The sequence below is a fragment of the Eumetopias jubatus genome, unplaced genomic scaffold (assembly GCF_037043125.1).
Source record: "Eumetopias jubatus isolate StellerSeaLion01/CBP00866 unplaced genomic scaffold, mEumJub1_p1.0 scaffold_6, whole genome shotgun sequence".
Lineage (NCBI taxonomy): Eukaryota > Metazoa > Chordata > Mammalia > Carnivora > Otariidae > Eumetopias > Eumetopias jubatus.
Genome location: NW_028274812.1, coordinates 132043 through 145917, shown reverse-complemented (window position 1 = coordinate 145917; position 13875 = coordinate 132043). Strand labels below are relative to the sequence as shown.

General features: G+C 45.8%; 2 protein-coding genes and 1 pseudogene across 3 annotated transcripts in view; 2 read left to right on the top strand and 1 right to left on the bottom strand.

Annotated features, from left to right (window-relative positions):
• The window catches only part of PSMB1 (proteasome 20S subunit beta 1), a 22336-nt gene extending 20175 nt beyond the window's left edge, over positions 1–2161 (bottom strand). The window contains exon 1 of the mRNA XM_028103374.2: positions 1978–2161. Within this exon, the coding sequence (XP_027959175.1) occupies positions 1978–2090 (113 nt within the window). The 5' untranslated portion in view covers positions 2091–2161. The remainder of the gene's footprint in view (positions 1–1977) is intronic.
• LOC114209269 (replication termination factor 2 pseudogene) lies at positions 2137–12415 on the top strand (annotated as a pseudogene).
• TBP (TATA-box binding protein) overlaps positions 11921–13875 on the top strand; it is a 21951-nt gene continuing 19996 nt past the window's right edge. For both annotated transcript variants that reach the window (XM_028103275.2, XM_028103276.2), the window contains exon 1: positions 11921–12023. The gene's annotated coding sequence lies outside the window, so the exon portion shown is untranslated. The remainder of the gene's footprint in view (positions 12024–13875) is intronic.

The following is a 13875-nucleotide window of genomic DNA, read 5'->3' as shown; positions in this document are numbered from 1 at the left end:
TATATATACACAATGGATTATTATGCAGCCATCAAAAGGAATGAGATCCTGCCATTTGCAACGACGTGGATGGAACTGGAGGGTGTTATGCTGAGTGAAATAAGTCAGTCAGAGAAAGACACGTATCCTATGACCTCACTGATATGAGGAATTCTTAATCTCAGGAAACAAACTGAGGGTTGCTGGAGTGGTGGGGGTGGGAGGGATGGGGTGCCTGGGTGATAGACATTGGGGAGGGTATGTGCTATGGTGAGCGCTGTGAATTGTGCAAGACTGTTGAATCACAGATCTGTACTTCTGAAACAAATAATGCAAGATATGTTAAGGAAAAAAAAAGAAGATAGCAGGAGGGGAGGAACGAAGAGGGGGAAATCGGAGGGGGAGACAAACCATGAGAGACGATGGACTCTGAAAAACAAACTCAGGGTTCTAGAGGGGAGGGGGGTGGGGGGATGGGTTAGCCTGGTGATGGGTATTAGGGAGGGCACGTTCTGCGTGGAGCACTGGGTGTTATGCACAAACAATGAATCATGGAACACTACATCAAAAATGAATGATGTAATGTATGGTGATTAACGTAACAATAAAAAAATTTTAAAGGGAAAAAAAGAAAACGAAGAAGACTGAAGAAAGGTAACTTAATAATCACAAGATCATAACTCACTAACGGTTAAGACAGTAATGGCTTAAATTGGATTACAAAGGGTTAAAGAGTAATGAGTACTGAATACCCAACACCCTGAAAAGTCTTATACTTTATAACTGCCTCATGAATTGGGTCTAACAACTCATCTTGTGATAGAACTACTTCATTAATTGTCACAGAAAGTGTTTAGAAGTGCAATGGTAAGAGCATACATAAAATCAGTGGCAGAGGAACAACAGATTCAAGTCTTGGCTCAACCCCACATCCGCTCTATGCCTCGAGCAATTTACCTTCTAAGAGCCCTGGTTCCTTTGTAAAAATGAAGCGAATACCATCTAACACTCAGTTATCCTGAGAATTAAAAAATATAACTGCTTACAATGTACAAAACGCTTCTCTACTGCTGACTAGCTAGGAAGATAATGAAATCTGGGTTCAAGAAGTTGAAAGGTACCTGAACTTCAGTGGCAGAAACGAGGCTAAAACCAGAGACTTCCCCTCTCTTTCCAACATACTTAAAAAGTCTGCATTAAAATTTCAAATCCATAAGGACATGATTAATTAACCTGGTTATCTCAAAAAACCATCTGTTTGTTTGAATTGGGTGTGCGCGTTTTAATGTACAAAGTTTGGGTGGTAAGCCACACCACTGCTTCAAGTTACACCTCTTCACTGGTCAGAAGTCACACTGCACAAGATCTTTTTACACGGCCACCTCTTTTAGTGCACTATGAAGGAAAGTGTTAAAGATAAAACTGCTAGTTTAAAAAAAAAAAGACAACTTGAGTGTAACATGCAAGAACACACGTATTAAAAGGTCTCTCTTCTGCCTACTTTCTCCCTGAACTTAAGCTAAACCTTAAAAACAAGCACTGATGCACGGACCTAAATCTGGCCAACTAACGCTGCCTTCCATTTAAAATGACAGAAAACGATTACGTTGATCAGGCGTTTCAGCTGCAGACACAACCGTGATCGGGCATCTCACGGCACTAACCAATCCACCCTCACCTTTCCTCACATCAGATGCTAACCCTGTGCCCTCGCCTTCCGGCATGAGCAGTCTGTTCAGACCGTAAGGAAAGGTTAGGTCTCGCCTAAAGCTCTGCCACACCAGAGGCCAGGTTTCGGCGTCTATCCACTGTCTCACTGCAACAAAGAGCAGCCCGCGCGCAACTGACGGGCCTGTACGGTGAAGCACTTCGGCCAGAAGCTGCCCCCGCAACCCAAGGAGAGGGAGGCCCGCGGCTGGAGGGCCAGCGCGGGTTCCGCCGCGACCCCCAACAGACTTCAGCAGGGACGAATGAAAGCCGAGGCTCTCTGGTCGTTACCCTCCGTTGAAAGCGTAGGGCGAGAAGCGCAGCCGCAGAGGGCCCGCGGTGCTGTGAGGCTCCATTGCCAGGTCTCGGCCGGGTCCCCGGCACCCCACGGCGGTCGACAACATCGCACGGCTGCGACTTCGGCGGCGGCTGCTGCTGTCTCACGGCGAGATGGCGCCCGGCCGGAAGTCCGGCCACTTCCGGCTTCTGGCGCAGCTCCTTCCGGCCGCTCTATCTCGCGCCTGTCGTTGCTCCTGTCTTTGGCTAGCGCCCCCTATTCCAAGGAGGCTGACAGATTTTGGGGGGGGGCCTAAGAAAGGTTCTGCTCTCGTAAGAAAACACTCGAATTCACGCCTGATGGACAAAAATTTTAAAGTCCGACCATATAAAAAAATTGGCAGAACTGTGGAGTAACGGAAGCTCGAATACGCTATGGGAGTTGCCTAGCATAGTTGAAGATGCATGCAGTTTATGACCCTGCAATTCCCTGCCGAGGTTTGTATCCTAGCCAGAAGACAAGTGCAGGAATGTTCATATAGCGTTGTTCTTCATGGCTCCAAGTTGGAAATGAGCCAAATGTCCATAAACAGCAGAAGGGATAAACCAATTGAGGGATATGGTCACAGCCAAGAAAATTGACTGACTTCACCTAGAGGGGGGACACAGCAACGTGGATGTGTCTTACAAGGTTGTGCATAAGAATACATGTTCCCTAACTTACGAGTACACAGTGAGTAGGAAGAGCCTGTTTGGGTGGACTATGGAAGGGAGGTTCTGGCGCTGCAATACTAGGTTTCTTGATGTATAATCATCTGTTAATCTCCACATGTGTTTATGCACTTCCTTATATGAATATATTTTATTATCTTAAAAATATCATTTGAAAAAACAAGCAAACAAGCAATTTGCTCATATAGAATGGACCACCTGATGCATGTAATTTGGGGACCAGAAAAGATTTTTTGAAAAGTATTTAATTAAAAGTTTCCCCATGTTTTACTGTAAACAAAGGATAAAACAGGATTTTCTTTGTTGCTTATGGACAGAAAATTATTATACTTATTTAGATGCTGTCCTGAATACAAAACATGTATATAACATGTTTTATCCTTAAGGAGTTCACATCCTTACTGATTATATAAAATAGAGTTGATGCTTAAACAACACAGGTTTGATAAATATAGTACTACAATGTATTTTCTCTTATGATTTTCTTCATAACATTTTCTTTTCTCCATCTCGCTTAATTGTAAGAATCCAGCATATAGTACATATAACATAGAAAATATGTGTTAATCGACTGTTCATGTTATCAGCAAAGCTTCCAGTCAACAATAGGCTGAATGGAGTCAAAAGTTATGTGTGGATTTTCATCTCTATGGAGGTTGGCACTTCTAGCCCCTATATCGTTCAAGGGCTAACACTACAAATGAAGCAAATTACAGAAGAATATATAATTATGCTTAAATGAACCATAGGAGAGATGAAGATACCCGGGTCCAACCAAGCATCAGGAAGTGAACAGAATGAGAAAAAACTACTGATACTCTTGAAGCCACCTTGGCCCTTCTGGCCAACCTAGTACACTTTGCGCTTTAGCAAGCATCCTTAGCCCGCGTGATTAACCTGTCTTTGTATATCTATACACCATGCATTCTTTTTTAGAAAGAACAGAGCACCGGGGCGCCTGGGTGGCTCAATTGGTTAAGCGACTGCCTTCGGCTCGGGTCACGATCCTGGACCCCCAGGATCGAGTCCCACATCGGGCTCCCTGCTCAGCAGTGAGTCTGCTTCTCCCTCGGACCCTCCCCCCTCTCATGCTCTCTCTCTCTATCTCATTCTCTCTCTCAAATAAATAAATACAATCTTTTAAAAAGAAAGAAAGAAAGAACAGAGCACCTCTGCACGTCAGGAAAAAGAAACCAGACCCTCTTGCACAATCCCAGCCACTGGAACCAGACCCCCTTGTACAATCTCTGAGCACTGCGATATTGTCGGTAGCCAGCAGCATCGAGTCTGCACATAATCAAGAAATGTTATGGACCACTACCCTCCCTGCACTGATTAACTGCTCTAAACTCCTTTAAAAATCCTTGGGCCAGGCAGAAACCTTGGAGTTGGCCTTTGGACAGGAGTCTTCTCCCCAGGTGGCGGGCCTCCTACATAAAGCTCACATTCCTTTCCGATCAAAGCTCCTCTCTTGAGTATTGGCTTTTTTTTAAACTAGGCTCCACACCCGATTGGGGCTTGAACTCACAACCCTGAGATTAAAGGTCAGATGCTCTACACTCTACCGACTGAGCCAGCCAAGTGCCTCTTGGGTATTGCCTTTTCAAGCCAGGGGCAACCAACCCTGGCATTTGGTGACAAATTTTGGTGAGCCACCCAGGAGCCAATGCTCCTGTGGCATCCAGATCCCCTGGGGAATCCTAAGGCAGAGCAGTTTGGCCTTGGCAATGTGCCATGGCTTCCTTGGTAGTTTCCTGGGCTAGTAACTTGGAGGACTGCAGGAAGTTAGCTGCTTGGGGCTAGCTGGTCTCCAAGAGGAAATCTGAGGGATCTGTCCCTGCAGCTGAGGAGACTATTTTTGTCTCAGGGAAACTACCTGCTGATTCCCAAACAATCTAGTGGCCAAGTTTGTTTTTTGTTTTGAGCGGAAAGGGAAGGAGCATTTGGAGATGCTGACAAACTTCTGCACCAGGTGAATCCATCGAAGTGCATGCTGATGCAAGTTTCTCATTTGCGAAGCACAGCGTGCTTCTGTTTCATTGTCCATGCTTTTTCCCTTTAGAAAGGCATGGCTTTCGGGAGAAACTAAAAGAGACTTGAATAACGGTCAATTTGTTAGGAATTTGGAACAGATCTGATTTGGTGTGTGTTGGTAGGGGTGGGCTGTGTTGTGTTATGGCAACTTTGTGTATAATGGGAAATTCCATCTCTATCCCACCAAATAGCCCACTGGGCCAAATTTTGAGTAAGTGAAAGGATAGCCAGGAGCTATGACTGTGAAAAAGATTATCTTTTACTGTAACACAGTTTGGCCAATGTACCATTTAGAGATGAAAAATGGTCACTAAATGGCTCCCTTGGATTCCTTCCTCCCATTCAGTTGCCTCTAAATAAGGGGTCTTGGTTTGGCTCTCTTAGGAAGCCGTTTGGTTCAGTTGGTGAAACTCCAACTTTGGGGAGAAACCAGAAACTAGGAAGCATTCAGTTCAATTGGTGAAGCCAACTTTTAGGGAAGAACAAATGCTGATGGAGGTACTCTAGGCTTCATTTAGTCATAGTCTTGTTTCTTCTGTGTTCTTTCTGAACTTTTGCGCAGGAAGATGGGGAATACTCCTTCTGTTCCCCAAGAAGGTCCACAAGGGCATATTTTATTTATTTTATTATTTTTTTAAAGAGTTTGTTTATTTGCGAGAGAGAGACAGCGCGCGTGTGCAAACGCTCTTGCACAAGCAGGGGGAGGGGCAGAGGGAGAGGGAGAAGCAGACTCCCCACTGAGCAGGGAGCTGGATCCCAGGACCCTGGTATCCTGATCTGAGCCCAAGGCAACCATTTAACCAACTGAGCCACCCAGGCGCCCATGAGGACATATTTTAAATAAATGGTGCAGAGAGCTGAAAAGCAACCAGAGAAAAAACCTGTTTTGCAGGAGAGAGAGACCCAGAGACAGACGGGGGTGGGTGGGTGGGGGGTGTTACTCTAAGCTTTGAATCTGCCTCCAGGCTTTCTGGTGACATCCTTGCAGCTGTGCCTTCACCTCCTGCTCCTCCTGTTTCTGCACCACTGTGGGCACCGCTCACATAGCTAGCTCCTCTACCATCCTCGGTGCCTGGGGTGCCATCGGCTTCTGCTCCTCCTACCCTCATTATCAAGGAGCGAAAAGCACCCCAAATTGTTGGGTCCCTCCTTATGAGGTTCAAGGTAAAGCACCTTCCAAATCAACATGAAGGGATCCAGTGGCTCTCTGGACTTAAACTGCTTACCTCAGATTTCCCCACAGGTGCCCCAGGTAAAAAGTGACAGTGGGCAACAAATTAATGGTCTTTTAGCAGACACAGATGTAACATGTTCAGTATTAAAGCTAATTTATTGTTGTTGGTTTAATTAAAAATAAACGTGTTTTTGGAGTTATCTACATGGAATATGATCCAGATAATCAGCTTTTATTCTACCTGAATTTATTACTTAAAATTATGTTGTATCTGTTGCAATTTGTCCAAAAAAATGACTTAAAAGGATGGTTGCTTTTGTCTGTCTCAAAGTTTTCATAGGTAATTGTTAAGAACAAGTAGGTTGAATAAATAAAAAGGCATAGAGCTTTCAAAGTCTTTGGTAACCTGAAACTTTTGCTAAGTTAAATGATAAATTGGGTTGAACTCATTAGATATCTAATTATTTTCCAAATTACATAAAATACTGAAATATTAATTGCTAAACACAGGCTTATCTGTTTCTGGCTTCTCAATATGGAGAAACTAAAGATATTTGGGTCTGCTAATAAACACAGTTAACTGAAAGATTGTGGTATAAAACATACGTTTTTAGAAATTATGAAATGTACTCATAAATTTGCCTCCTACAGAATCCTGGTGTAACAGACAGGTTGCAGTTGGTTACTACTTAATTTTCACTGGAGACTAAGGTTTCTAAGAGTTAAAATTCTGCTAAATGTAATTAAGACCGATGGAAATAAGGAAGGCAACTCTGTATGTAGGAAAGAAAGAGATGTGTAGGAAAGGTATAAGAAATGAGAATAGGGGCGCCCGGGTGGCTCAGTCGTTAAGGGTCTGCCTTCGACTCAGGTTATGGTCCCGGGGTCCTGGGATCGAGCCCAAAGTCGGGCTCCCTGCTCAGTGGGGAGTCTGCTTCTTCCTCCCCCTGCTTGTGCTATCTCGCTCTCTCTCAAATAAATAAATAAAATATTTTTAAAAAGAAGAAATTCAAATATGTTTTTGTTGAGGTAAAAGAAAGTAATTTTGTCCTAAAATGAGACTGGTTATTTAGAAAGAAAAGGCTTAGGACAAAATCTGAATGAAAAAGAAAGCTGTAGAAGGTTTGTGAAGGGAAAACGTTGGGAAAGAATTCTATGTGTGCTCAAAACTAAGATGGAAATGAATTCTGCTTTTCTCTCTGTTAAAAAGACAAAGTTTTCTGGGATTGTTGGTCAGTTCGTGATAAGAAAGTATGAACAAAATTTTTTTTCTTTTTCTATGCACAAAACCAAAGTTTGTTTTCCCTTTGTCAGGACTTTGATTACTTAAGAGCACTAAAACTTCTCAAATATCGGACTCTGACTACTGGCTAGCGAAGGAATAATCCCCAAGAGACACGAACTGGTGAAGGGGCCGAAGAGGGCTGTGAAGGTTGGCACAGATGGTTAGTGGCCCAGCGGAACCACTGTACCCGACGTCAAGAAATATCAAGGCGACCAACCGCTGCCTGTGAACTCGGCGGACTTCGTAACCAAGATGCCGCCCCTGAGTTTCTACTGGACACGTCTTCCAAAAAGGCTCTTGGGAAGGCAGCATCTCCATGAAAAGCATTAAGAATGTGACAGCACTAAGGCTTTCTGATACGCCTGCCTGGGAAGGGGACAAAGGGCGCACCAAGGTGACAAACACGATGAGCTCCGGCGGCTCGTTGCCTCGGCCCGCTGCGGGCCTGGAGAGGGACGGCCGGCACAGGTTCTGCTCCCCGCGGCGCGGTGGTTGCGTGTTTTCTGAACGCACCCTGAAAGAGAGAAAAGCACAAGTCTGTCACTCATGTGGGGCTGCCATCCCGCAGGGCGTCATCGTGCTCGCCGTGGGAAACGCCGAAGAGGAGGCTGGAGGAGAGGAGGCTGACGGCGAAGCTGGGCAAGAAAGCAGACACCCAAGGCGGCAGCGTGTCCCAAGGCCAGGCGTCCGTGAAGAATCTCCAGCGCCATCAAAAATTAAGACAGGGAAGCCTGAAGAAACCAGCCTTGATGCTGGAGAGAAGCCGCAGCTCAGCTGCCCAGAGGGCAGCAGCACATGGGAGCTCTTCTGGAAAAGTCGGGAAGCCTCTGTGTGGAACCACAAAGAGGTGCACTGCCCGCAGCGAAGACTCGGAAGCTTACAAGTCCCTTTGCACGACTCACAGCTCCGCCAAGCGCTGCAAGGAGGAGTCTGCCCGCGGGTCACCCACACCACCCGCTGGGTCTGAAGCCCTGGCGGCGCTCCACAGCGCGCAGGCGCGCTCCGGTCTCCACGGGCAGGTGGCGTGGGCGTTACCGTGCCCTGTTCTCCGCGAGCTCTCCCTTTGCGGCCTCCCAAATCTCAGAGCTGGAGCGCTCGCTCTTGCTTGTGAGGCGCGTGGGTTCCCGCGGGGAAATGCTGGCCCTGCCCGCCCCTCCCACAGGCTCACGCCCTCCCCACATCCCGGAAGATGCGTTGGCTGCACTTCTTATGCTTGAAATAAAGACTCCAGATTCCTTGGGAAAAACAAAACGAAACAAAAAAACCTCAAATATTAAAGGAACTAAGTTTTGCTAACTGTATAACCTTGTGTAGAATCTCTTATTTCCACCTTGGTTAAATAGGTAATTAAATATTAAGTGTTATGATAATGGTCCTATTTAGGCATGTACTTTAGAACTTCCTGAGGTTTTTTAAAACAAACTTTCCTAGATTCAATTTCTAAGTGAAGTCTTTTTGACTAATTTAGGCTTTTTTATTTGGTATGTTAAGTTACTGATAAACCTGGTTTGAAACATTGCTAGTTCTCTAATGTTTGCTCTTCCAAATTTAAGGAAATTTTCTCTTAAGATATCTGTGAATTACGGAAATATGGTAAAATATCCCTTTGTGAACAAATTTAAACATTTAGCTTTTCTCCTTACCCAAACCCTCATGAATTCAGAAACTCTCAGTATTCTTTTTTTGTCATGGCAATTACAATTATTTGCGTAAGTTCGATAAAAATCTGTTCTCCTTTTAACAGGATACCATTGGAAATATTGGTTATACTACCAAGGCTTTGACTGGAATGTCCTATTTGAGAGAGACATGCATAGAATCAGATATGACTGGGCAGCTTTAAGGAACTAAGGTTAATTTTACAGAGTCAATAAAGTCCTTAGAGATGTCAATGGAATTCCTTGCTTACAAAGTTCCCAGCAGCCTTACCAGGTGAGTAAAGAATGTCACTTTCTGGCAGGCGCAGGAAACCTCAGGCTATTTGGGGGACCTCAAGAAGAGGAATTCACCCAAATCTACAGGTATTACAGGCAAATCTGATGACAAGTATTTGGCTTGGCTTCTAGCCTCAAGAGGCTATTAAAAGTTCAATCTAGGGGTGCTTTGGTGTCTCAGTGGGTTAAGCACCTGCCTTTGGCTCAGGTCATGATCTCAGGGTCCTGGGATTGAGCCTTGCATTAGAGTCTCTGCTGAGCAGGGAGTCTGCTTCTCCCTCTCACTCTTGCTCTGTGCTCTCTCTCTCAAATAAATAAAATAAAAGTTCAATCTAGAGATTCCTTATAAAGAGTTCTAGCAAAGCAAGTATTAAATAATTTATATGGTAAATCACTATCCTTGCTGAGCTTCTATAAATAATTAGGCCAAGGTTTTTAAAATTGGACTTGTTTTTCAAATGAATTAGTCTCAATTTAGCTATCTTTAGAAATGAGGGTGACTTTAGGGAGAAAAATTATGTTTCAATAACACACTTTTGTGGATGTTAAACTCTAGTCCTGATTATCCTTGAGTGTTTGTTGTTTGCCTATGCTAGACAACTTAAGGTTCACTTCAGAGAAACTGTCACAATAGCTCATGTATAGACAGTCTTCATGCTTGCTTCTCTGTGGGGATAATAAGAGGACCCCATGGGCATATGATTACTTGAACAGTTGGACAATGGGATGGATTCCCCAACAATCTTATAACTCAACTATCACGTTGACCAATTCTATGTGGTTGGGATGACAAAATTGCTCCTTTAAAGCTGGAGCATACCCCATTCCATGGGGTTAACTATGGGCTTGTGTAGCGATAATGGATCACCCCACTTTCCTTAGGATAGGATTGGATGATGCACTTGGGGATACCCTTATTTCCTGGAACAAGTCATCTCCCACTTCCTGGCAATCCCTCCTAATTAGGGTATTATTAAGGCTAGACATCCAACAAAGAAGGCTTCTTGATGCTTTTATCCCCTTATAGCTATATTTGTCCCAGGAGCTGCCTCTATTGAATTAAAATTTCAAATAGAGGCTTTAGCCAAGCATACAGCATCACCTTTAAGCAAACCTGACACTCAGTCACTCACAAATTCAGAAGGTGGTTCTCTAAAACCAAATGGTTTTTCTGGATAGTTGACTGCAGCTCAAGGAGAACCTGTGCGCTCATTAAGAGTATTTGTTGTGTATATGTCCCAAATTACTCAAAAAATGTAACTGATGTCATGAAAGGGTTAAACACATCACCACCATAGATGCCCTAGCTGTAGATCCTTTTACAAATCGACTAAATTTAACTCCTACATGGAAACATACTCTATTAAGTATTGCTATATTTCTTGTTCTCCTTGTCTTTGGTTGTTTGACTTTTTGCATCTGTCAAGCAGGAGCTCACCCTATTCATACTACTAGCTTGGAGATGCCCTTAGTGTTCCCCTCAGTGGAAATGCCAGAAACAAGATCCCCCCCACTCTGTAAAAAAGTCTTTACTCCAAAATTCTTCCGTGGTCCCCAATCAGGAGGAAGTAGCTACAGAAGACGACCTTTACCTTTAATCCCACAGATATGAAATGATGAAATTGACAGTGGGGAATTGAAGCCTCCTCTGCCGGTCCAGCCAAACTACTACTCTTTGAGCTTTAGCAAGCACCCTTAGCCTCATACACCATGCATTTTTTTTTTTTAAGACTTTATTTATTTATTTGAGAGAGAGAGTGAGAGCAAGAGAGCACAAGCAGGGGGCAGGGCAGAGGGAGAGGGAGAAGCAAACTCCCCACTGAGCAGGGAGCCCAATGCCAGACTCAATCTCAGGACCCTGGAATCATAATCCCAGCGGAAGGCAGATGCTTAATTGACTGAGTCACACAGGTGCCCCCTACACCATGCATTCTTTACTAGAAATAACAGAGCACCTCTGCAGGTCAGGAAACAACCCAGACCCTGGGTGCACAATCCCGGCCACTAAGGAACCAGACCCCCTTGTGCAACTTCTGAGCGCTGTGATAACGTGGGTAGCTGGTATCATGGGTCTGCACCTAATCAAGAAAGGTTACAGACCACTGCCCTCCCTTTACTGATTAACTGCCCTAAACTCCTTTAAAAATCCCTGGGCCAGGCAGAAATCTTGGGAGTTGGCCTTGGGACAGGAATCCGCCTTCTCCCCAGGTGACGGTCGGGCCTCCTATTTGAATAAAGCTCATATTCCTTTCCAATCAAAGCTCCTCTCTTGAGTAGTGGCTTTTCAAGCCACGGGCAGCTGAACTTGAGGTTCCGTAACAGTCTCTGAAAAGTGCATACGATGGTAGTAGCAGAAGGAAAACATAATTGAATTTGTAAACCAGGCTCATTCCTCACCGAAAGCTTACCACGTGCCAGGCACTGCTCAAGCATTTCCTTAATCCATCTCGCAACTTCCTTAGAGGGTAACTGCTATTAGTGTTCCTTTCTACTAACTGAGGCAGAGAGGTCAGGTAACTTGCCAAATGTTACAGCGCTAGACAGTTTAAAAAGCCAACATTTGAAAATCATTACCTTGCCTCCCTGCAGCAAGGACCAAGTAGAAAATGCTCCGGTCAGGCGGCCTCCACCCGGAGCTCAGGAGGAGCTCCGCCCGCCCCTTCTTTCCTTTCAGCCAAGTACCAGGGAAACAGCGGAAGTGCCCGGGCGCCCACACTTCCCATGGCCGCCGCTCTGGCGTGTGGGTAACTTGTTGAGGCCCAGGCTGGAACTGGCGGAAGTGACATCATCAACGTGCGCCAGAAGTTGAGTAGGGTCGGGCAGGGTCGCCGTGGCGGGCGCCTAGGCCGCCTGCGGCTTCACTTCGTTTTCGCGGGCCAGCAGTGGTCTGCAGGGACTCCAGGTAACAGCACTTTTTGCCTTTCCTCTTCTCTGAGGATTCGTGCAGAGGCGACCACCTCAGCGAGGCCCTGGGGCGATGGCGGGGGAGACGCCGAGTGGGCGCGCAGGCCGCGGGGGGAGGGGGGCGCTCCTCTCGCTCGCGCCGCCGCCGCCGCTCGGGCCCGTACCGGCCGCCCACCCAGCCCGGCCTCCTGCCCGGACGCCCGGTGCCTCGGAAGCGGCTTTCCAGCCTCGGGGCGCGGGCTGCAGGGCTCCGGGAGGGCCCGGGACCGAGGAGCCCCGCACATCCCGGAGCCGGCGTCGTCCGCTCCCGCCGTCCTCGTCTCCTTGTCGGTGTCGGAGGGCAGGGTCAGCCTGGCCCGTGTCCACCTGCTTTGCTACCAGCAGGGGTAGTTTTAGTGTGAAGGGTGCTTGAGACGCGCACGTTGTGTCGGCGGCCGGAGATGCGGCGCCGTGGAGCGTCAGGCGGAGGCGCACAGCTCTTTCTTCACCGGGCCTCGCCGTCTCGGCCCTAGGTGTCTTGTAAAAGTCTGGACAGGCTTCCGTGTGAAGAGGAGCGTGCTTGGAGGCTCTGCGGAGCTCACTGACTCTTTTCCCTCACCAGGGCTGGTCTTTTAAAAATGTCAGATTTGGTGCTTCGGTTTCCAAAATAGGAACACACTCTGCAAACAGCCCTCTTTTTGAAGGAGAAGTTAGTTTTATAGGGTAGGTTCTGAGTAATAGCTAAGTGTAGTAGCTGCGGTCTTCACGGTGAGGAAAGATGGCCCGTCCCATCACTGGGAGTGAGAGACGGGCTCCGAACAGCCGTGACGTCAGGCCCCAACCTAGTACTTCCGCACCTGGTGTAGACTTGACTTTGCCCCATGGGGTCTGGAGCCACCAGTTTCTGGATAATCTCTTGTCGTGTTTATGAGTGCTTTAAACCCCGCTCTCCTTTCTTGCCTCAACCGTAGCAGTGACTGCCTTAAACTGAACTTCCAGCCTCCAGTTTTATGTCTTCGAGTTCAACCACACTCTTGCCAAAGTAGATCTATTCAGGCGGCACTTCAAAATCTCGTCGCTGCTCTTTTGCCAGTGTAAGAACGAGTCAAACTCGGAAACAGTGTGGCTGCACTGATACTTGCTGTCTCCTCTCTTAAGCTTGTTGCTTGCATACTGCATGCTCTTTCAGTCTTTGTGGTCTTATGATTGATCTTTTGCCTGAATTCTGATTTGTAAAATTCTGCTTACCTTGCTAGACCCAAGTTAGTGCGTGCTTTGTGAAAATACTCCCCTTCAGAAACACTTGGCAGTTGCTCTCTTTCCATAGCATGTACGCGTTTGTTCTTGATTACGTGCTCTGTGCAAGTAGAGATTGCAAAGACATTTGCTGGATTCTCACTCAGGAACAGCATCGTACATCTCTGTTATTATAGCACTTCAGTTTGGCAGTAATTATTTGCATACCCTTCAAATTGAACTCTGATGCTAATGACTATATCCTCATCATTTTCATATTTGTAGCACTTCTGTTATAGGATAACAATTTTAAAAATATAACTTTTTTATCTCTGACATTTTCTGAAGCAGAGTGGTCATTTTTTTTTCTTTCTCTCTCTCTCTCTCTCTCTCTTTTTTTTTTTTTTTTGGTGTTTTACAGTGATGGGTATGTAGGATATATGATTCTCTCATTCATCCAACAAATATCTGAGTACTTGCTTTGTACCAATACATGCTTGAAGATCATGTGTGTCTTTGATGTATCAGCAAGTTCTATATGTGACGATATCTTATTAGATGATAATGTTTAAACTGAAATCTAATAATAATAGCAGCTAACATTTATCCTGTGCTTACTATGTGATAACTAGATG